This window comes from Felis catus, chromosome A2 (assembly GCF_018350175.1).
Source record: "Felis catus isolate Fca126 chromosome A2, F.catus_Fca126_mat1.0, whole genome shotgun sequence".
NCBI lineage: Eukaryota > Metazoa > Chordata > Mammalia > Carnivora > Felidae > Felis > Felis catus.
The window spans coordinates 149,547,156-149,569,766 of record NC_058369.1 but is presented as its reverse complement, the minus strand read 5'-3'; the positions used below and the strand labels follow the sequence as shown (position 1 = coordinate 149,569,766).

The 22,611-nt window shown below is 42.0% G+C and overlaps 1 protein-coding gene across 1 annotated transcript in view; it reads right to left on the bottom strand.

Annotated features, from left to right (window-relative positions):
• EXOC4 (exocyst complex component 4) overlaps positions 1-22,611 on the bottom strand; it is a 750,068-nt gene that overhangs the window by 202,252 nt on the left and 525,205 nt on the right. Inside the window, exon 11 of the mRNA XM_003983067.5 lies at positions 12,896-13,115. Coding sequence (XP_003983116.1) covers positions 12,896-13,115 — 220 coding nt within the window. The remainder of the gene's footprint in view (positions 1-12,895; positions 13,116-22,611) is intronic.

The window sequence follows — 22,611 nt, the reverse complement described above, 5'->3', positions numbered from 1 at the left end:
TATCCCTAACTGTGTAAGCCAGAGGCTTACTGTTGGCAATTTCTACTGTATTCATTCACCAAAGGAGCACCTACTATGTGTCAAGAGATTTCTTTTGGCTCTAAAGTAAAACTCTGAAAGGACGGAAGAAAAGGAGATACTTCTTGTTTGAGGCGCAAGAAATTAACTGACAGGTCAGCCCTCTCTACATAGGCAGGCTGTTCATTTTGGTAAAGCCTGGGAAGCCATGGGCAAACGCAGCACGCAAGGTCACCAGAACACTTTTGCAAGCACCTGATTAGGCAGCTTTGACCTTGGAAGGACCAAGGGGAGAACAAATGAAAACATGCTTTGTGGAATAAAAAGGAAGAAGCAATTAAGCTCCTGTGGTTGAAACAGGGCAAGGAGGAGTCGTATGTGTCCGATGAAGAGAGGTACAGAAAGCCTTTCATTTAAGTGCAGCTATCTGAATTTGACTTTGTAGCTATTTGCAAGTGAATATACTCAGGGTATTCTGGACTCCAAAGATATGACCATCCATCATGGGAATAGCTCTAACCATGGAGGGAAAAGAAGCAGATAAAAATGAGGAGAAAAAGAAAGGGAAACTGAAAGCCTAGAAGGATTTTTTTTTTTTTTTTTGCCTTCCAAAAGACTCTATTTCCAATATGCACAATCCAAAAAGGACATAATGACACAGATAGCCTGTTAATGAGCTAGCTGCGTGTTGCCTTTTCCCCAAAGCAGGGCTTTAACTGACAGAGCTCCTGTGTGTCTAAAAAGGTAATAAGTGGGAAATATACGGCTTAATTTTTAAATACATGAACACGCTACAACCAATGGCTGCTCACGTGGACAGAGGTGATGAAGAACCCCACCCAGGCACTGCCTGGGAGGGCTCACAATCCCTGTCCCACAAAGTCAGCCTGTTTGGCCGATTATGACGATCAAAAGAACGACTTCAAATGCCAGGCTGAGCAAAATGTGGGGGCTCGCCAAACCTCAGGCAGCCAGGAAGGTCATTACCTGAAGCTTCAGTCTGAAGAGAACACTCACAGGAAACTTTTTTGCCTTCACTTCTAAGTTGGGACACTGGATCCCTGCCGTGGATGGCCTCCCTGACCCCAGGCTCGCTCCCTACCCTCTAATCCTGTCTGTGAACTGCCAAAGCCCACTCTCCCTCAAAAGCTCATTCTTCTGTTAGGCAAGGTCAAATCAGACAAGAGCCAAAGAACTCCTTTCACTAGAACTTTTCATGACTGTGCCTCTTCCTGCTTCATTAATTTTTTAATGTTTGCTTATTTTTGAGAGATAGTGAGTAGGGAGGGGCAGAGAGAGCAGGAGACAGAGAATCCCAGCTGAGCGGGGCTTGAACTCACGAACCTTGAGATCATGACCTGAGCCGAAATCAAGACTCAGACGCTTAACCAACCACACTTGACCGACCGAGCCACCCAGGGGCCCCCCCTTCCCTCTTTGAAAGTAAACTGCTCTGCTTGAAGTTTAAGACCTGCATAACAAGTTTTGTGCCCCTTGTTAGTCTTATTTCCCACTCCCCATTCGTCCTTCACTCAGGTAGTCTAACCTCAACTGTCTCATGAACACACCTTTTGTGTCTCTACTTATGTTACGCCCCTTGTTTGGGTTACCTTCTCCTCTGCTGTCTCCATTTCTACACGCCCTGCGATGCCCCGTTCAGGACCCACAGTTTGCCTGGCATCTCTCGAATCCTCTAGTCCTCGGGGCCCTCAACTCTCAAACTGCAAATCTTCAGTGCTAGTTACAAACTCTCCCCCAAGGTGGTTTGCAGGCACGAGGAACTCCTATTCCCCAACTGGAAGCCCCTCTGAAATGGGAGCCATCCTTTATGGGGCCCCACATTCCCTTTCTAGTGACAGCATCGAGCAGGCGTTTAACCAAGATTTATCATTTAGTTTTATCTAGAATTTCAACAATAGAAATTACCCCACTACACTGCGTTGTCTATCACTCGTTCTACTAGACGTATCCGATTTTCACCAGCCCATCTCACAGTATCTAAACAACACAAATGCATGCAAGTTGATGAATAGGGCAGGATCCTTGCAAAGCCAGAGCAAGAACAGCTGCTTTATTTGAACAGTTACTCTTGAAGGGCCAATTAACTTTTAAGCTGAGATGCTCTGGTTTCTGCCTTTCCATTTTCTCACTAGAACATCTCCAAGCCAGAGCTGTGACACTCAGAGCAAAATTACTTAGGATAAGAACCTTAAAAATTGCCCAGGAACAGCAGTTCTCTGTCTCCACTCATCTGGCTCCTACTGGTAATCTCGCCAGATCAGCAATTCTGCTGCTCCCAAGAATGATAGCTATCATTTCCTTAGGCTGTCGAGCCAGACTTTTCTCTCTTGGTACCTTTTGATAGGATGTTCTTCCTCTTCTATAGCATTTACGGAAAAGAAATAAATCTGAAGATGCCTTTGTTAGCAAGTAAAGTCAAATACACTTCGGGCAAAGGCAGCTCTCTATGGATCTGAGCGACAGAGTGTTAATGTAGCTCGGTCCCTGTCAGCAGACCTGTCATAAGTCATTACCTTCTCTCCTGCTTATCCACCAGGAGTGGGCCAAGGCAAGATCAAAGCAGACAGCAGCCAATCCACGTCCCAAACACCCCAAACGAGCCCTGTTTCATAGAACAGTCCAAGTGACAACTGAGATGGCCATCAGTGGGCCTACCTTGACTTAGAAAATAAGTTCAGAATCATCGTTTAAAATGCAGGGCTTATCCCTATATTGACGTCACTCTGAAGCAGCCTCATGCTCTGACAAGTTTCTTAGTACCAAGCTAAGCTGGTAAACACGTGTCACTAACTGTAATTACCTTCTCATTCAACAGTCCCTCATGACTCCTCTATCCACGTGGATAAAGCCGTCCAGCTTGCTCTTTTTAAACTGACCTCATAACCCAGATATAATAAATTCTTGAAAAGTTGCATCTAAACTAAAATGTGTTCCCAACACATTATGAGGGATGATGGATTGTTGAAGAAAACATTTGTAATTACAACTGACTTGAAGAAACACACTTTGAAATCGTTAATAATTCTCACAGGGCTGGTTGTAAAGATCTTCTACACACACACACACACACACACACACACGCACACACATGCACGCACACGCGCACACACACACAATCATCATTTTTGATCTCTCTGGGCACATGTGTATACTTGCTCACTCTCCCTCATTTCCCTCGCTCCTTGCTTTGCACAAAGCTACTTACAGAAGTCTAGTTAAGAAGGAACTTTCTAAGAAAACCATCTCGTGCAGAGATAAGACTATAAAGATATCTGTAAAAATTCAAGTCGACCATATGATGTGCCTACTGTCTGCATATAAAATCACCTCTCATTTGCTCACTTCACAGACTTTTTCATCAATAGTTATAAGGACAAGTTCCTATCAATAAAGGCAGTACTTACAGATTAATCACAAGCATAAGCCGGTCAATTTACTGTTCCGTGACACTACTTAAAGGAAACCGTTGGGTGAGTACTTTTAGAAATTGAACAAAGCAGTTACTTTCCCACTTAATTTATTTCTCTTTATGTTCCGACCTTCTAAGATATTCAAAACCTGTGAACAACATCATGGTAAAGTCCTTAGGGAACAACGGGGAATTCACTTCTGGGGCGGCTGACGAGTTAAAACGACCAGGTTTGGTCATGCTGTGAAACAAACACAGCATAAAGTGTTGACAGTAGAATCTGGATGGTGAGTGTGTGGGTGTTTTCTGAATAATTTTTTTCAGCCTTTTGAGGATTTTAAAATATTCATGATACACTGTGGACAAAATATTGCCAGGTTCTTATGCCGGTTGTCTAATCATGTATACCACACTGTCGGTAAAAACAAGTAAAGCTTTCCATTTCCCAGGAAACAGTTTTCATGCCTGTAGGTGTCTTTTTAGCACCATTCCCTTTAATGTTAACGGGTTTCTCTGAATGGAGGATCAGGTGGGTGTGTGGGCCAATAATATTAAGACCCAACAATCCAGTATGTAGAGCAGTTCACAGAGCCCTGTTGAATACACGAGCCCATAAGGACTTCTCACCGTAGTCTTAGGAGGTAGCTTGAGTATCAGTCCCCTTTGACAGATGAGGGAAGGGATGGGTGTCAGGGGAGACAAGTGGCTTGGGCTTGTCTAAGGTCACTGAGCTGACAAGACTAGATCCACATTTCAGGTGTTTTTCCCACAAGCCGTGATAACATTTACATGAGTTATTTTCCCAAAAGGCTATGAAGCATCGCAACAAAAATTTAACAAAAATAAAGTGTACTAAATCAGTAAACAGAATACTACAAAAAAAAAAAAACAACACAAGAAGACAATTTGAAGACACAAATGAACGTTATAAGATCCCTTAAATCCCCATTGGTAACGAAAGATTTAATTTGCTCAGCTGTCTCAGAAGTGAACAGGTTGAGTGCTGAAAGCCCCAGTGACGACATAAACAACCAAAGACAAGAATAAAAGCATCTTCTACTCCATCGTCCTGGATAAAGCCTGATGCAACCACTAGTGGGTGATTTATCTGAGGCCCCCACTTGTCATAAAGAGACCAAACAATATTGCTAGTGAATAAAATAATAAGAGTAAAACTCAAGGAAAATCCCAACTTCAAACCGCGGTAAATTTGTATTTCTTTTGGTAAAGTGGGGCCATGAACACCATCTCTCAGAATGTACAGGGGTGAAAATCAACTGATCGGCTCTCTTTTCAACTTTACGATTTTCATGATGACTTCCAACAGACCTTAAATGGGACTAATCTATTTACGCTGATAAAAGCTGAATGTATTGTGGACCACAGAGTCGAACGGCAACAATTGCCAGCGATGCAAATACCACTCAAAAGCAACACTGCTCGTATTCACACAGTGTGATATGATGAAGATATTGCTTCTGGCTACACTTCGCTGGGAAACCAGCAAGAGGTTCCTGGCAGCACCTTGGCTTTGGGCGTCAATGTAATTATCTCTAGCAAATCATTATACACAGTAAGGCAGCAAACTGTGTCTATCAACCTTCGATGAAACCTACTAAGAGTTCCGGCAATCACTCAGCCGACCACAAACTTTCATTTGGAACCCTGTTGACACCAGAATCGAGATGGTCCTGGCCCTAGTGCCTGAATGGCAACGCTTCTACACTGCTTCCTGTCAGAAGGCTTTCAAGGAAAATATAGCAAATTAAATATACTGAGTTCACTAAAACTTGCTTCCAATTATCAACGATAGTAGGGGAACGCTGTTCAACCCCACACACAACCTCAGAATGTGATCTTACTTGAAAATAGGGTCTTTGCAGATATACTTATGGTAAGGACTGAGATGAGATCAGGTTGGCTTAGGGTAGGCCCTACATCTAATGAGACTCCTTCTAAGAGCCACAAAAGGACACACGGAGGAGACACAGGGAAAGAAGTCCGTGTCAAGATGGAGGCAGAGATCGCAATTATGCTGCCTGAAGCCAAGAAACCCTAGGACCACCAGAGGCAAGGGCCGGGGGAGTCCTCCCCTAGAACCTTTGGAGGGAATACGGTCCCTGGCCCCCAGAAGTGTGACTAAATACGTTTCTGTTATTTTAAGCCACTCAGGTTTGTGGTAATTTGTTATGGTAGCCCTAGGAAACAGATGCACTAATTTGATGGTCATCAACACCGCGTGTTGCTTCTGCTCCTGATAAACAATCAGCGGAGAAACTCCAGGAATAAAGAGAAAGGGGTCAAATAGTATTATCTCGTGCTGTCACGCTAGGGTAGGGGGAGGCAGGAAACAGAGATTACTAGGTGGATGCTGGAGTCCAAAAGACGGTTGCAGGTAAATACAACTTAGTGAGGAGAAGAGATGTGGAGTGAAATCTAGACAGGAGTCAGCAGAAGTCTCGCCTATAGAGGCAAGAGTGAGGGAGCAGACAGGTGACACATGTCAGGGCAGTCAATGCTGAAACTCACACATATGTGACACGGGGACAGAAGGAGATGTGTTTTACAACTATTACTCCACCTAATCATTAGAAATAATTCCTGTGTACCTATGAGGCCTATTTCACTATTCTGGCTTTCTGCAGAAGGAAAGATACGTACAGAGAAGTTACTAATTTGGTCCCAGCCACAAAGTTATCAGCTGAAATGGCTGGGCTGTAAATCCGTTTGTATCTGATTCCAAGGCTTATGTACCAAGCTTGGTTCAAAGTAGCAAAGAGTGCCTTCCCTCATAAGCCTGACTGAATTGAAGAATGTCTCAACTATAATTTTTTTTTATTTAAAAAAATTTTTTTTTCAACGTTTATTTATTTTTGGGACAGAGAGAGACATAGCATGAACGGGGGAGGGCAGAGAGAGAGGGAGACACAGAATCGGAAACAGGCTCCAGGCTCCGAGCCATCAGCCCAGAGCCCGACGCGGGGCTCGAACTCACGGACCGCGAGATCGTGACCTGGCTGAAGTCGGACGCTTAACCGACTGCGCCACCCAGGCGCCCCTCAACTATAATTTTTAATATACTCCTTCTCAGGGCAATAACTGAGTCTATGGAAGATCCAGACAAGTGGCCCTAATTCTGGCTGCATGTCGGGATCATCTGAGCATCTTATGAAACACTGGCCCCACTCCTGATCAACTGAATTGAATCTCTGGGATGGGATCTGGGCAGTGATGTTTGCAGAAAGCTCCAGGGTGATTCTTTTTTTTTTTTTTTTAATGTTTATTTTTTTGAGATAGACACAGAGAGGGGGAAGGGGCAGAGAGAGAGGGGGACAGAGGATCTGAACTGCACTCTTAAGTGCTGACAGCAGAGAACCCGATGTAGGGCTCGAACTCATAAACCGTGAGACTGACAACCTAACCCAAAGTCCATTGCTCAACTGACCAAGCCCCCAGGCTCCCCTCCGGGGTGACTCTAATGGGTACTGCTGCTGAGAACTGCTGTTCTACACCCCACAGGTAAGGGTGGGAGGTGCAGCCGGCCAAGGAAGAGAAGGGTGTGGTGTTAGCAGGCAATCTAGCCACGTCACGTCTCAGAAGAACTCTGACAAATACCGGGGCGGTGAGGAGCATGAAAATATGCTCTAACGTTTCAAGAATGCCTCCATTCTTTCTTGCACAGCTTCTGCTCTTTTCCTCCAGTGATGTGGGAATCAGAGCCTAAGCATTAGGAAAGCTGCTTCTTCCTCTCATTCCCCGACATGAGCCAGAAAACGGAGGCTCATCCTGTGTTTGCAAAGTACTTTGCAAAATTCAGCCATGTGCTAGACTAGGACGCAGCTTCTGCTGCCACTGCAAATATTGTTTTTACAATTTCTGGGCCTGTATGAAACGAAGCCGGATAGTTGTGTTTTTTTGTTTTTAAAGTGATGACTGCTGTTCGCTGCAGCGCTGAGAGCCCGAAGCGTTAGATCCCATTTCCTGACCTCCCGCTGGGCATGGTGGTGTGATATATCGCAATACTTCTAAAACTTCAGTCTCTGTCAACATTACCAGGGGGGCTGGCGAGAACAAGATTCCTGTAGGAACTTGGCATTTCTCACCAGCTCACGTGATGCCGACGCTGGTGGTCCAGGGACCACACTTTGTGTTGCCCTGGTACAAAGCGGTGCTTCCCAAACTCTAAACGTGCATGCAGATCGCATCTAATACCGTATAAACGCATATCAGACTCAGAGGGCTGATGTTCTTTTCCACAGATCACTCTCTAAGTAGCAAGGGTTTATAGCATATTCCACGGGGGGTGGGGGAGAATGTTTACTTGTACCTGTGTTCACAGGCTTAGATGCCTATTCATCAGTTTACCAGGTAAAAAGATAAAAACCCTGAGCATTAGCCTCCTAACTCCACCCGCCCTATGTTTTGTTTTTTGGGTTTTGTTTGATGGAGACAGTAAAGAAGAAAGAAATTTAAAAACATCCCCAAATCAATGATAAAGGTGGAAGCGGAGTGGGTATTTCCTCGTGTCTAAGGAAGGAAAACTTTGTAGACGCCTATAGATGTATAAGGTAATGAAAGAATAGCCACTTCAATGGACTGTTTCCATTAGCTCCATGCCCAGAATGCCAGAATGCTCATTTCTCTGGCTTAGGAGAAATGAGGAATTGCTCCTAAGAGATTTCCTTCATTCGAATCAGCATGCTTTGCCTTGCAACAAGTGGAAGCCATTTTGAAAAAACAAACAAGCAAACAAACAAACAAAAAAGGATGGCAAGAGAGGAAGCAGACAATCAGACCACGAGGTATATTCAAATCCTGCGTTCATGTGGATAGCATCAGAGGAATAAGAATTGCAACATTTTAATTTAAGCATTGTCAACAATCTTAAACCCATGACCACGAATCTTGGGGAGAAAACATGCACACATCTGCCTTCGTCCTGAGAAAGGCATCATTAATTCATTCACTTGCAATCACGCAACCACTCATCCATTTATTAAATATGGAGTACCTCCTCTAGAGTAGACACCATTCTAGGAGCTGAGGATGTAGGAGAGAACCCCCTGTGAGAAATACTTAAGTTACTCCATCTATTGGAAAGCGCCTTGGGCACCAAGGTGAGAGACGATTGGTTCCGTGCTTTTACTCTTCTTACTCTCTTAAAGGAGTAAGAAATTTAGGGCAGTGGGTCCCTAACTATGGTGAGAGCACAGCCCGGCCCCACAATCTGTTGCAGATTGATACCTTTATAAAATACAACAGATATCGATTAATAATTTTTTTTAACCACAAAGATAACACAAATCCCAATCATTTTTGTTATTAGTTTCGACAGGCAATGGCAAATTCCTTTAAAAGTGGGGGGGGGGGGCGCGTCTAAATGCTTCCTCTCCAATTCTGTACGTCTCACTGCAGACTGGTAACGAATAGCCTGCAGACAAGCATACTCTTCAGGCTACATTCTGAGTAGAACTCATTTGGACACCAGACTCCAGTGTCAGTTGCCTGGGTTTGAATTATAGTTCTAGTACTTGCTAGCTATGTGACTGTGGGCAAGTTATTTAATTTCACTATGTCTGTTTCCTCCCCGTAATAAAAGCACCACCCTCGCAAAGCTGTTGCCAATTCATGTAAGACACAAGCCAATACATACAAACCATCGGAATAGTGTCCGGCTGGTGGTTAATGCTATTGAAAGTGTCAGCTGCTATCATTACTACTATCTACTATTATGAATGCAACTGTTACTGTTATTACTACCAGTACTTTGCTGCTGTATAATTTGGGCCAATACTTGCACAGCTGTGTGTTTACTTGCACACCTAGAAGATGGTGTCTGTCAACTCCTCCTTCCTATTTCCTTCCCTTCTGTGAATTCTGTGCCTTGACAGTGAAATTATGGATTCAAAAAGCACGTCATCATCCATGGAAATGCCCCCTCGTAACAGACTGTCTACACTGCCCAGATGCCATTTCAGAGCAGTAGGGACACAGGTCCTGGGGTTCTGGGCATGTTTGTTCATCAAACAAATGAAATCAGTCCTGACACAGCTGTCCTTCCACACCGCCCCTGGGGAATTGGGCTGGGCCACTGCTATGGAACACTGGGAGCGGCCTCAGGGCACAGGTGCAGTCCTTTTCTTGTGGGAAACCAAAGGACAGTCAAGCAGAGGGAGTGACTATAAAGGACACTTTTAAGCTGCGAGTAATTGACTACTTAACCCACCCGCATCTTGTACGCCTATGTGTATTTCTCCAAGCTCCCTTCTTAATGGTTGTTTTGGATTCTCAGCAAAAATGTTTGAGAATTATTTATTTTGCTTCAGATTAGTCACTTACAATTAGCTGGGAATGAAAATGTCAAGGTGACACAGAAACACATTTAAGGAACACTGAAACTTGACCATGGAAACTTATGTCCGAAAGCAATTTACAATGATTGTAAAAGCGAGAGGATGTCTCAAGATGGGAAAGGAAAATAACCATCTCATTTACTTTTTAAATCTCATTACTCTGAGAATATTAAACAAATTTATTGATATGGCCTCATATCAATTTGGATTCTTAGAAAATAAAATTTTTATGAAGAAAAGAAAGGGCAACAAAATAACTAAATAAGAGAGCAGGTGTTTGGGGCTCTGACAACAAATTTGGAGATTAATTAGTTGAATGACCTTAGTTTAAAGATTTACTCACATAAATAGAATTCTATCTGGACTCGGGTGAAGGCGGAGTTCTCATCTTGCCTCAGAATGGAGTAATCGATTTAAAAAACAAGAGCCACACTAACACTATGGCTGGTGACGGGTTGGGCGTGATTTAATAAGACAGCGGTAGACTCCCCGAGATGTCATTGAGCCGCAAAGTGTGGCCCTGACATGGCCCAGCCTGTAGTCAACCAGTTACGAGTTTTAATGTGTTTCTGCTACTCAAGCTGAAAATTATTATGTACAATAAGCCAGCCTCTTTAGTACACAGATCCTCTCTGTAGTACGTTGTTGCCTTTGTGTTCTTTTAAATTCAGTACACCAAAGCATATTAAAATTGCTCTGTGCTGTACAGACTGACGTTGCAGGGACATAAATACTGGATGCTTTTCTGAAGGAGAGGAAGCTCATGATACGGTCAGCCAGAAGCTAGAGAAAGACAGGGTTTTGTCACTCTCTGTCTCTCGTCTTCCCACTCTGACTCTGCAATTATTTCTGACTCTCCAAACTTATCCAACTGTGTCTATCCATCCATCCATCTATCCGTGCATGTATGCACTCGTTCCGTAAATTATGTATCGAGCCCCTTCGGCTGCCTGGTCCCGTACTCTGCTTTTGGAACTTACGTTCTATTAGGAAAAGACAAAATAAACAAGTTGGAAAATGAATGAACTAATAATTATGGTAGTTGTGTGAAGATGAAAAAAAAAAATCAAAGTGTTAAAACAGTGACTAACTGAGGAGATCTGTTCAGGATCTTGAGAAAAAAAGAGAACTCCAGGCAGATGGTCGAATGAAGAAACACTGATGAAGAGATGAATTACCGAGGTATGGGCAGTGCTGAAAGAAAGGAGGGCTGGTGAGGCACCCAGAGTCTAATAGCAGAAAGTTTGTCATTAAGGGACAAAGAGAAGAAATGGTGTTACCAGAGCCCAGTGAGAGCTGCAGCTACGGAATGGGTGTCACCTGACAGGCCCCCTGGATATGAGGGATGCACCCGTGGCCGGAACAATGATCCAAAGTGGAGAGGAAGGAGATAAGGAACAACCTTAATCTCTCTCTTCTCTTCCTTCTTCCAATCTGCTGCTAGTGCTTCCTATTGGCCAAACCAGATCTTAAGTCACCTGGGAAGGGAGCTTTGGTGATAAGAGTCCATGGAGTTCAGTTTCAGTGTTGGAACGGATTGGGGTGTCAGAGGGAGGGAAGAACGTAAAATAACCAGGGAAGGGGACCTACTCGGGTAGGACAATCAGGAAAAGCTGCCCCGCGGAGGTAACATCTGAACTGAGACTCTGAGAGCACAAGGTCCCAGCCATGCAAAGAGCCAGCGGAAGAGTAATCCAGTAGGGGCAGAAGTGAGCACATGCCTTTGCCATTGTCCCTTCTCTGCTTCCACACTTAGTAGAGATCCCTCACAAGGAATGTATCTGACACAGACCCAGATGATCTGAATGTACCCTTTCGTAGGTGTGATGCTATTACTCAAGTTCTGGGAGAAGCAAATGCCTCTATTCTATTTTCTCAATACCACCAACGAGTTTTCTCATGGAAAAGAATGCTCATGGTGGCGCCTGGGTGGCTTAGTTAGCTAAGCGCCTGACTCCTGATTTCGGCTCAGGTCAAGATCTCATGGTTTGGGAGTCCAAGCCCTGCACTGGGCTCTGCGCTGACAACATGGAGTCTGCTTGGGATTCTCTGTCTCCTGTCTCTCTCTCTTTCTCTCTGACCCTACCCTGCGCTCTCTCTCTCTCTCAAAAATAAATAAATAAACATTAAAAAAAGAATACTCATAACTCGAACATTTGCCTATGAAAGTCCAGGATTTCTATTAATTCTGATGTGCAAAGAAGGAAAAGCCAAGGAACACATATATAAAGGCAGGTAAGGGCGAGCAACTGTAGCAGCTGTAACCCCTTTCCATTTATACAACTTTTCTTTGAAAGAACTCAAGCCTTCCACACCCTGAGATATCCTTGTTTTGTGCAACTTATTAAAAAATATGCCATCGTGCCCATCATTCTCTCAAATAAAGAAACACTATAAAAATACAATAACCATGTAATAATAGTTAATGTACGTATATGAGTTAAATTCATACTAATACTCTTTTGGTTTTATATTTACCTTCAAGTCACTGGCTACAATGGATATACGCCGGAAGCCTATAAATCCAAATATCTACTGACAAATTATTTTCTGTTGCCTAGAAACCATTTCTTTATATAGTCTATGTAAAATTTCCGGTATTAACAGGATCATGTGAATTAAATGATCTGCCTTTTAAAAGTCAGTTTGATGGTGGGTTCAAATTCACTGTGAGCTAGCCAAGCTCACAGTAGGTCTGCCCTGAAATGGCACACAGGGTTTCCTGTTGGTGGTTGAGGTTAGGCATGGTAATTTCCTCTCCTTAAGTCCTGCATACTCCTGACACATTCGCCAGTGGAAAAAGAATTCCTCTCAAGGACAAGTTCCAGGAAAATAATGAGGAACTGCTTGCATATTAATGAGATTCACCACCTTCCATGTTCAAAGCCAGCCACTTTTTTCTTATATAAGATCTTAAGGAATTTCCATTATCTCCCCATTAGCTCTAAATTCCCCTAGTGCCTGTCTAATTTATTTCCTCTTATTTTGTCTCTGATGAATATGGAAACAGATGGTAATTCTTCTTCTTTTTGTAATTTGTGTCTCCTGCCAATTCCATGAAAACTACTGATAAAAACAGCGAGTATATTATCACCTGTAGGAGAGGCCGTTGTACCCCCATCACCTTCATGGTGTCCGCATTAGCTAGGATCTTCAAGGGGTCAGATGTTTTAGTGACTCCTTCAATCTCCTTGTTGATCTCTGCCAGGACCTGATTCAGGAAGATGTTTTTGATGTACACAGTGAGAAAGTCTCGAAGAGGACACTGTTTGGCTGGGCCGAGTCCCAGGGCATGCTCGATCTCTTGAATAAATCTGGAAGACAACAGAAGAAAATGGTCGTTAAATATATCAGAAAAATAGTTCTAGAAATATTATAAAACACATATGGGTAGGGGCGCCTGGGTGGCGCAGTCGGCTAAGCGTCTGACTTCAGCCAGGTCACAATCTCGCGGTCCGTGAGTTTGAGCCCCGCGTCAGGCTCTGGGCTGATGGCTCAGAGCCTGGAGCCTGTTTCCGATTCTGTGTCTCCCTCTCTCTCTGCCCCTCCCCCGTTCATGCTCTGTCTCTCTCTGTCCCAAAAATAAATAAATGTTGAAAAAAAATTAAAAAAAAAACACATATGGGTATTTCTAGGCTTTGGCATGTCTTTCTATGGAGAGATGAGGGGGAATTCCCAGAATTCTTAACAAGAACATGTCATTACTTTGTTATTTGTCTCTGTAAGAGTTCTTTTTAATTTTCTAAGTTATTATTTCACTAATTGAATAGAAATAGGACAAAATAGAACACATGACTGCTAAACTGAAAGGGGAAAAAAGGGGTAACATCAAAACCCATTTGTATTATTTCAAGAAGGAAATAAGAATACAAAAAGCAAAGGCAGGCATGATAAACAGAAAATTACAGTGCAAATTTAAAAGCACACCCCCAAATACTCTGTATTTCTCACAGAGATCTTTATATGTGTAGATAGAAATGTGTTTTTTTTTTTTTTAAGGGAGATTTGCATTTCCCTGATGATTAGTGATGTTGAGCATCTTTTCATGTGTCTGTTGGTTATCTGCATGCGTTCTTTAGAGACATCTCTATTCAGGTCACCTGCCCATTTAATAGGATTATTTGGTGGTGTTTTTTGTTTTTGTTTTTTTTTTTTTTTGGTGCTGAGTTACATAAGTTTTAATATATTTTGGATACTAACCCTTTATCAGATATGTCATGTGCAAATATCTTCTCCCGTTCAGTAGATTGTCTTTTTGTTTTCCTGATGGTTTCCTTTGTTGTGCAAAAGCTTTTTATTTTGATATGATCCCAACAGTCTATTTTTGCTTTTGTTTACCTTGCCTCAGGAGGCATATCTAGAAATTATGGCTATTGCTGACATCAGAGGAATTACTGTCTGTATTCTCTTTAGGGTTTTTATGGTTTCGGGTCTCACATTTAGATCTTTAATCTATTTTGAATTTATTTTTTGTGTATGGTATTAGAAAGTAGCCCAATTTCATTCTTTTACATGAAGCCACAATGAGGTATCACCTTACACCTGTCAGAATGGCTAAAATCAAGAAGAAAAGAAACAACAAGTATTGGTGAGGATGTGGAGAAAAAGGAACCCTTGTGCAGTGCTGGTGGGAATGTAAATTGTACAGCCACTCTGGAAAACAGTAAGAAATTTCCTCACAAAATTAAAAAAAAAAAAACAAAAACCAACCATACGATCTAATAATCCCCCTACAGGATATTTACCCAGGGAAAACAAAAGCACGAACTCAAAAAGATACATGCACCCCTATGTTTACTGTAGCATTATTTACAATAGCCAAGACATGGAAGCAACCTAAGTGTCCATCAATAGATGAATGGATAAAGAAAATGTGAGATGTATGTTTGTGTATGTATATGTTATAAATATACACACACATACATCTACATATATATATATATATATATGATCATATATATACCATACACACACACACACACACACACACACACACACACACACACACACACTGGGATATTACACAGCCATTAAAAAAGGATGAGATCGTGCCATTTGAGACAACATGCATGGACCCATTACATTAAGTAAAATAAGTCAGACTGATAAAGACAAATACCCTATGATCCACTTGTAAATGGAATCTAAAAAAGATGAATAAACAAACAAAAAGCGGAATCCACACTATAAATAAAGAGAACAAATTGATGGTTGCTGGGAGTGGGATGGGGGAGACTGGGCAAAATAAGGGAAGGGCAAGGAGATACAGTCCTCTGGGTATGGTACGAGTAAGTCACAGGATTGAAAAGCAGAGCATAAGGAATATAGTCAGTGGTATCACCATAGTGATGTAATAGGACAGGTGGAAGCTGTATTCATGGTGAACACCACATAATGTACAAACTTGTCAAAATCATTAAGTTGTACACCTGAAACTAATGTAACATTGTGTGTTAACACTCAAAAAAAAAAAAGGTGGGGGGAGGGAGGGAGAATGAATGGTATTCTTTTACTTCATGATGGTAAGTTGGGAGGTTATGAAAGGGAACAGGAAGGGAGGTGTGGACAAAAGAGTACTTCAACCTTATTTGTAATGATCTGTTCCCTTTATTAAAAACACTTCAAACAAAGGGGCGCCTGGATGGCTCAGTCAGTTGAGTATCCTACTCTTGATTTTGGCACCAACATTATGGGATCAAGCCCCGTGCTGGGCTCTGTGCTGAGTGTGGAGCCTGCTTAAGATTCTCTCTCCCCCTCTGCCCCTCTTCCCTACTCGTACTTACTTTCTCTCTCTCTCTCAAATAAAAAAAATACATAAAACAAAGAGAGAATGTTAGTAACTGTCCAAACTCACAGATGAGTATGCAGATATTTGTTAGGTTATTCTTTGTACCTGCTTTGCACGGTTTTGATATGCAAAAATTTAAGTTATTACCACCCAGTTAGTAACACCAGTCCCCCAGAAAACAAGGTTTAAATTCCAGTTACTACAGTAGATTAACTGTGAGTAATGGCATTAAATGAAAACTTTGCTGCTACCTCTTCAGTCTAGAAATCTCTGTGTAAACAATTGATGTTCACCATGATCAATGGATCAGTCTATCAGTGACTGATAACTGCACATCTGCCACTCATGTTCGGGTGACAAAGCGTGTACTTGTGTTGTCTCCTTGTCTCCCAGTGATAAACTCATGCGATATTTTACAAAAATGGATAATTAAAAGAGGGAATTGGCCAAAAAAGACAGACGTACAGAAAAAACAAAAAACAAAACGAACAGTGGTAACACTGGGAGTGGAATTTGGATGGAATGTAAAGGGATTTACAGAAGAAACAGTTAGGAATGTTGACACCGCCTCCATCTGAGAAAGAAACACAACCAGAGGGAAGGAGAATTTATTCACCTCACCAGGGAGAAAGCCTTTGCGGCAAAAGGGATGAAAACATCCCGGAGGAAGTGCTGTGGCCCCAACTGCATGGTAAAGGAGCTCTTGAAGATGTTTCATGACATTGAAAAGCAAAAAATAAAATGCTGGCAGATCCAGACTTAAAGGAGGTATGACATTTCCCCAACACCTACAAAAGATGCTCACTGTGTATCGTAAAGCACAGGATGAAAAGAAGGTGTGCAAAGTACTCTGATAGGATTTTAACGAAGAAATGAAATACTAATATGAAAACATATTAGTTTTCTTATTTTTTTTCATTTTTGGACAAATTTATAACTGCCAGCAAGGGACTTATTCATGTTTTGGCAAAAACTTCCTAAATTCGAGAAAGAATTGTGATTTACCCCATTGACTAAGATTGCTTTGCATGGTGATTTTTACAGTTCTACAATGTTATGCAAAGCAAGGACTGTGTTGTGTTTTAAATTTTCTTCCAAAAAAAATGTAGAGGGAGATGAAGTGAAATCAAATCAAATGAAATAAAGACAAAAACTGAATGATTAACTGGGAAGACATATTTGCAACTTCTATCACAGATGAGTCAGGAAAAAAAAAAACAAAACTTAGTGCAAAAATGACCAAAGGACAGGAAAAGACGGTTTACGGTAAAAAGGAATACAGTGGCCACTAAACATAAGAAAAAATTCTTAACTTTGTTCCTAATGAAAAAAATGGGAAGTAAACTATACTGAGATGCCATTTTTTATAACCATGCATTGATCAAATCCCCAAAATTTGAAAGCGTGCTCTTTTGGCGTATGTGTGGGAAAGAGGCATTCTCATGTATTGTTGATGGGAATGAAAAATGGTGCAACCCTCACGAAGGGCAAGTTGGAATCATCACTCAAAATTACAAATGCACTTCTTTTTGACCCAGAAATCCCACTTCTGGGAAATTCTTCTGACAGCTATTTCTAAATATGATTACACAGATCAGTGTAGCATTGTTTTTACAGCAAAGGACAAAAGAATCCATCATTTAGGGATTAATCAAATAAACTATGGCGTATCTACGGTAACCTCAACCCCCAAATGTGGAAGCTTCTGATGCACTAACGTGAAAAGATCTCCAAGATAAATTGTTCAGTGAGAAACGCACGCTGCAGATCAATATGTATTTAGTATCCATTACACCGACCTTTCTGTAAAAATTATATACCCTCCTTTGTTTATTTTATGATAAAGACATCCTGACAGGACTCACAAAGGTCTAATCCAAGTGAGTACCTGTACGAAGCAGGGCACGAGTGGGGTCTGCAAGAGGAGTGGGAATAAGACTTTTTTTCAATTATGACTTTTAATAATTGCTTGATTTTTTTAAAGATCAAACTGGCTTTATTCAACAATTTATGAATCAGCATCCCATCTAGTAAATAGGAAAGAGCACTTACAATCATCAGATTTTTAAAGACCATGAATGTATTACTCAAATAAAATTAAATTAGAAAATTAAAAAGAAATTACCTACATATACCAAAGACTGTACTTCATAAATGGCTTTCTAATTAGGCCACATGTGAAGTTTGGTGGGGGCGCCTGGGTGGCTCAGTTGGTTAAGCGTCCAACTTTTGCTCAGGTCGAGATCACATGGTTCATGAGTTCGAGCCCCCTGACAGGCTCTATGCTGACAGCTCAGAGCCTGAAGCCTCCTTTGGATTCTGTGTCTCCCTCTCTCTGTCCCTCCCCCTTCTGCGCTTTGCCTCTCTCTCTCTCTCTCTCTCTTTAAAAAAGAATTAAACGTTAAAAAATAATAAAGAAAAAAAGTTTGGTGTAGAAATGTTCAGTTTAGCTGTGTGACCTAATAAAGGGTTTCCTTTACTTAATACATAAACACATCATGGTTAATCTTGCATATCGCTAGTCTAACATTCCATTAACCTCTGATCAGCCTGCAACCTGTGCTTGCACCCAGAGACAAGCACACAGCGGTTGGGGGGAAGTGAGAACTTACACATATAGGATCATCATAGCGATAGAGTAACCCAAAGAATGTAAGGGAAAGAGCAGAAATTGAAAAGCCATGGGAAACATCAATGAGGCCTCTTAACTGACTTTATCAACACGGAAAGGGAAGTAAAAGAGTGACTACCAAACAAGACGTAATAAATCTTTAAGAAGGGAGTGAGGGGAAGAAGGTGGGGAAAAAATGAAGACATAAAGGTAGTTAACCGTAATTTAAAAATCTCCAAATCCCACATCCTGCCGTGTTGACTCCTTCTGATTCATCTAATCCTGAGAAGTACCTGTCCCACCCCGCCAGCCCAGATGCATCCCTCTCTCCTTGGTCTGCCTCTAAAAGAAAACAACTGTTTTGAATTTGCTTATGAGTAACCACACCAAAGGCCTTTGTATTTTATTTAATATCATGGGATTCAGTCATCAGAATCCCTCCTTATTCTTTTCAACGGGACTTAGAAGAAGCTTTCTGAGAGGCACTTCCCACAATTTCAAAATCTTTACCAGATGTTAAAAAGAAATTTTTACTGGGGGGGGGGGGGCGCCTGGGTGGCTCAGTCAGTTAAGCGTCCGACTCTTGATTTCGGCTCAGGTCATGATCTCACGGTTCGTGAGTTCGAGCTCCACGGCGGGCTCTGTGCCGACAGCACGGAGCCTGCTTGGGATTCTCTCGCTCTCTTCTCTCTCTCTACTTCTCTCCCCCTTTTTCTCTCAAAATAAATAAGTAGAACTTAAATTAAAAAAATTTTTCTTTTTACTAGTTAGCCTGCTCCTAAACAGTAAGAGAGAGAAGTCTAAATTATCCATACTTCCTTTTTTTCTAGTCCGCTATTTGTTTTTGGTGTCCCCCAGATGCGAAGTTGCTCTGAGCCGCAATGATGGAGGGGCAGGGCTCCCATCACCTGTAACTGACGGATTTCCTTCAAACACAAGTCACACGTTCCCCAGAGCACGCCTATCCGTCTAAAAGGACACACCCAGGTTGCCGTCGTCACCTCTAACTCAAGGGGACCCGTTTGACATGTGTCCGAATCTGCTTTCAGAGCTGTGCAGGCAGGCCCTCTCACTGCACAGAAAGCACGAAACATGTGCCAGGGAAGAGAAAAAATAAGGCTGTCGGATCAGCCTGCTCTGACTCCCGTCAACAAGGGGAAGCAAGTACACGAAATGGGCAAATCGCCCTTTCCTGGGCAGGAAGGACACAGAAAAGGAACTCTCCCAAACAGCCAGGAGGGGATCCAGACTCTCGGTCGCTGCAGGGAGGACTGACTGAGGGAAGCTGAGCGGCCGCGGCAGAACACTCACAGTAGGTATTCCGGGGACTGAATTCTGAATGTACAGTCTTGGGCAGGTTACTTAGCCCCTCTTCGTCTTTCTGTTGTATTCTATAAAACGGAGAAGGTAATATTCAAGATCGTCCTGATGGTTAAAGGAGGAAATCAACGTTAAGCACTCGGCACCGAGGTGGACACACAGCAACCGCTGAGTAAGCAGCAGCTACTCTTTTTGTGATTATTACCGGCACGTGAGCCCTGATGGGGTTGTGGAGGAAAGGGGTACATGCGTGACGGGTTGTTTTTCACCCTGCCCCTTTGTTTTCCTACGCTTGCCCATAATTGGCAATGTGGACCAGCAGATGAATACTTTGATCCTTTCAGGAACAAGCTGACGGAGGAACGACCAAAGCTCCGTGTGGTGAGGGGTCAAGTGTAAATCGCTCACTTCTGTATCCTCAGAGCTCAGTACTACATCCACTATGGCCGGCACACAGTAGGCTCTCAGGAGGTATTTGGCGAAGGGAGTGCTGAACAAAAGTAGCAGGTTCTTGAACTTCAACCCACAGTTCCTGAAACTGAGGTGTGACCTCTCTGACAAACAATGCCCTCCCCCACAAGAATCTGGACTAGAGGCCCCAATAAAATATTTAAGAAGAAAGAAAAATCATCCCATCGCTCCACCACCCCACTATTAACAGTTGCCTCTTCCTGAAAGAATGTTCTCTATCTGGTCCTTGACCACAGTCCCAACGTTGTTTTTTGCTCTGTACAATATGGTTATTTGCACAACTTTACAGCCTCTTCTTCTACAGAGTATTAGGAAGTCATTCCATCACACTAATGAACACAGCATTATTAAACCAAACATCTATTAGGGAATATTAATGCTGTCTCCTGTTTTTATTAGAGATAATCCTACAATGAACATCCTCATTTGGGTTCTGTTGAATTATACCCACAAGCTATTGGGAGTAGCTCCTCATGATTTTTCATGGACGACTCTACATTTGATTTACCCCAGATTCCCACAATGTACTGCGTGACTCCTTTTCCCTCGGAAGGAAGGACTTTAAAATGGATCCGGTGAATGGGAAGACAGGAGAGACGGTCAAGGGTGTGGAGGCGACTCATCAAAAGGCCCAGTTTTTCCAACAATGCTCCTAATCAGCTCTAGGGAAGTCAGAAAGTGCTGAATTTTTAACAGTGAAAAGAATCTCATTAGGAAAGAAAACACTTCACTTCAAAGTTGAGATGGAACACAGATGGAACCTTGTCAAAAGGGTATTATCTAATCTGGTGAAGTGCTTTCACACTAGGGATTCCTATCCTGTAAATGATGAGATGGCCCCAGGTACGGCTGTGTATATGGAAACGAGGAGAATGAGACTCAAAGAAAAGGATCTACATAATGCTACATGCAGAGCATCTAATCACAGGATTTTGAGGCACCTTATTCAGATCAGCCTCCTAAACCTAAGGTTATAAAGTAGGATAAACCAAAAAAACAAGTGAAAGTAGGCAACAGATTCCTGGCATTCGAATGTCTAAACCATTTAGGACCGCGTTTCCTAAATTCTAATATTGCTGTTCGTAAATATTTAGCCACAGGTTTTCTTTTCAGAATATCATCAACTGGGGGGCCTCCTAAAATACGTACATATGCAGTACCTGTATTTTAAGTTTGCTCTTTCCTACAGCAAGTGCATGGCCTTTGGAATGCATACACGAGCACACACGACTTATATTTGACCTGGTGTTTAAAAAAATTTTATCTTGAGTTGATTTCTATCCAGGGAAATCGTAAACTCATTAAAATTTCATTCAGGCTTCCCAAGCTCCTTGGTTAACCCCAGCCTCCTCACCACAAGTTCTGTTTCATTGTAAAGCTCCATGTCTTCCATTTTATCTCAGCCAAGAATTACAGCTACTACCAGATGGAAATGCCCTTGAACATGGAGGGCCTATTTTATACTTTAGACGTTGCAATGGGAGCAGTATTTATTCATTTGAATAAAAGTAGTTACTCATAGGAAATATGAATTCCTAACATTCACACCCTAATGAATTTTTAAAATTCTGTGGCCAACATGACCAGTAACGGGGCAAGCTGATATGTACCTCCTAATAAGATAGAGAACAATACAGCATCGCTTCTCTGATGTTCTTGCCAAAAATGCATAATGTGAACCCAGTCATGGGGAACCATGATTTTGCAAAGCAGAAAATCAAAGGGGTGGATTTCAGAAAATTCAAATTCATCTGGCTTTTGGAGCACAAGAAATTTCATTCACGTCTCTCCCATAAACAGTGTGTCAGTTTATTGCTAATTACATTTTTAATGTATATACTTGTATATAATCTGTGTCATGCAATATACAATATATTTATTCTTTCCACTTTGAGATTTCCTAACTTTGTTGTATATTATCACACATCTAACTTTGGTATTTTAGGCTGCATAATGTACACAAAACATTTGTCTGAAAGGCTTGAAGATTTTTCTCCTGGTCCCATGCATTGGAACCAGTAGAAATGTGTCGAGGGATTTATCCCTCTGACTACCTATATTCTTTAGCTTCTCTTAGCATTATCAGTTCCACTAATGGACCTTCCAATCTAGACTCTCTGCAGAGATGTACCGTGCTCACCTCCACCAAGAAGCTCTGAATCTCTTCCATTATATAATAGCTTTAAAGACATTTTGAAGAATCTGAACCATGCTCTTCCCTTCATTTTGGTCCAAGGTCTCTCCATGAAAAGTTGCATGATATTTACAAGCCTGCAAAAGCTCTGCTTAAGTAGTCAAGCATACTCAAAGGTAAGTCCCTATGGCACCCTCCTCACTGAACAATACCCTGTCACATTTAGTATCTGTACAATAATGCCAGATGACACAGATATTTATAAATGCACACATTGAAAGTTTAGTTAGCAATCAACAGTGATGCATCGTTTTTGTTTTGTTCTGTTTTAATTTAAATCCAAGATAGTTAACGCATAGTATAATAATGATTTCAAGAAGAGAATCTGTGATTCATCACTTACATATAACACCCAGTGTTCATCCCAACAAGTCCTCTGTAAGGCCCCTCATCTATTTAACCCATCCTCCCACCCAACACCCCTCC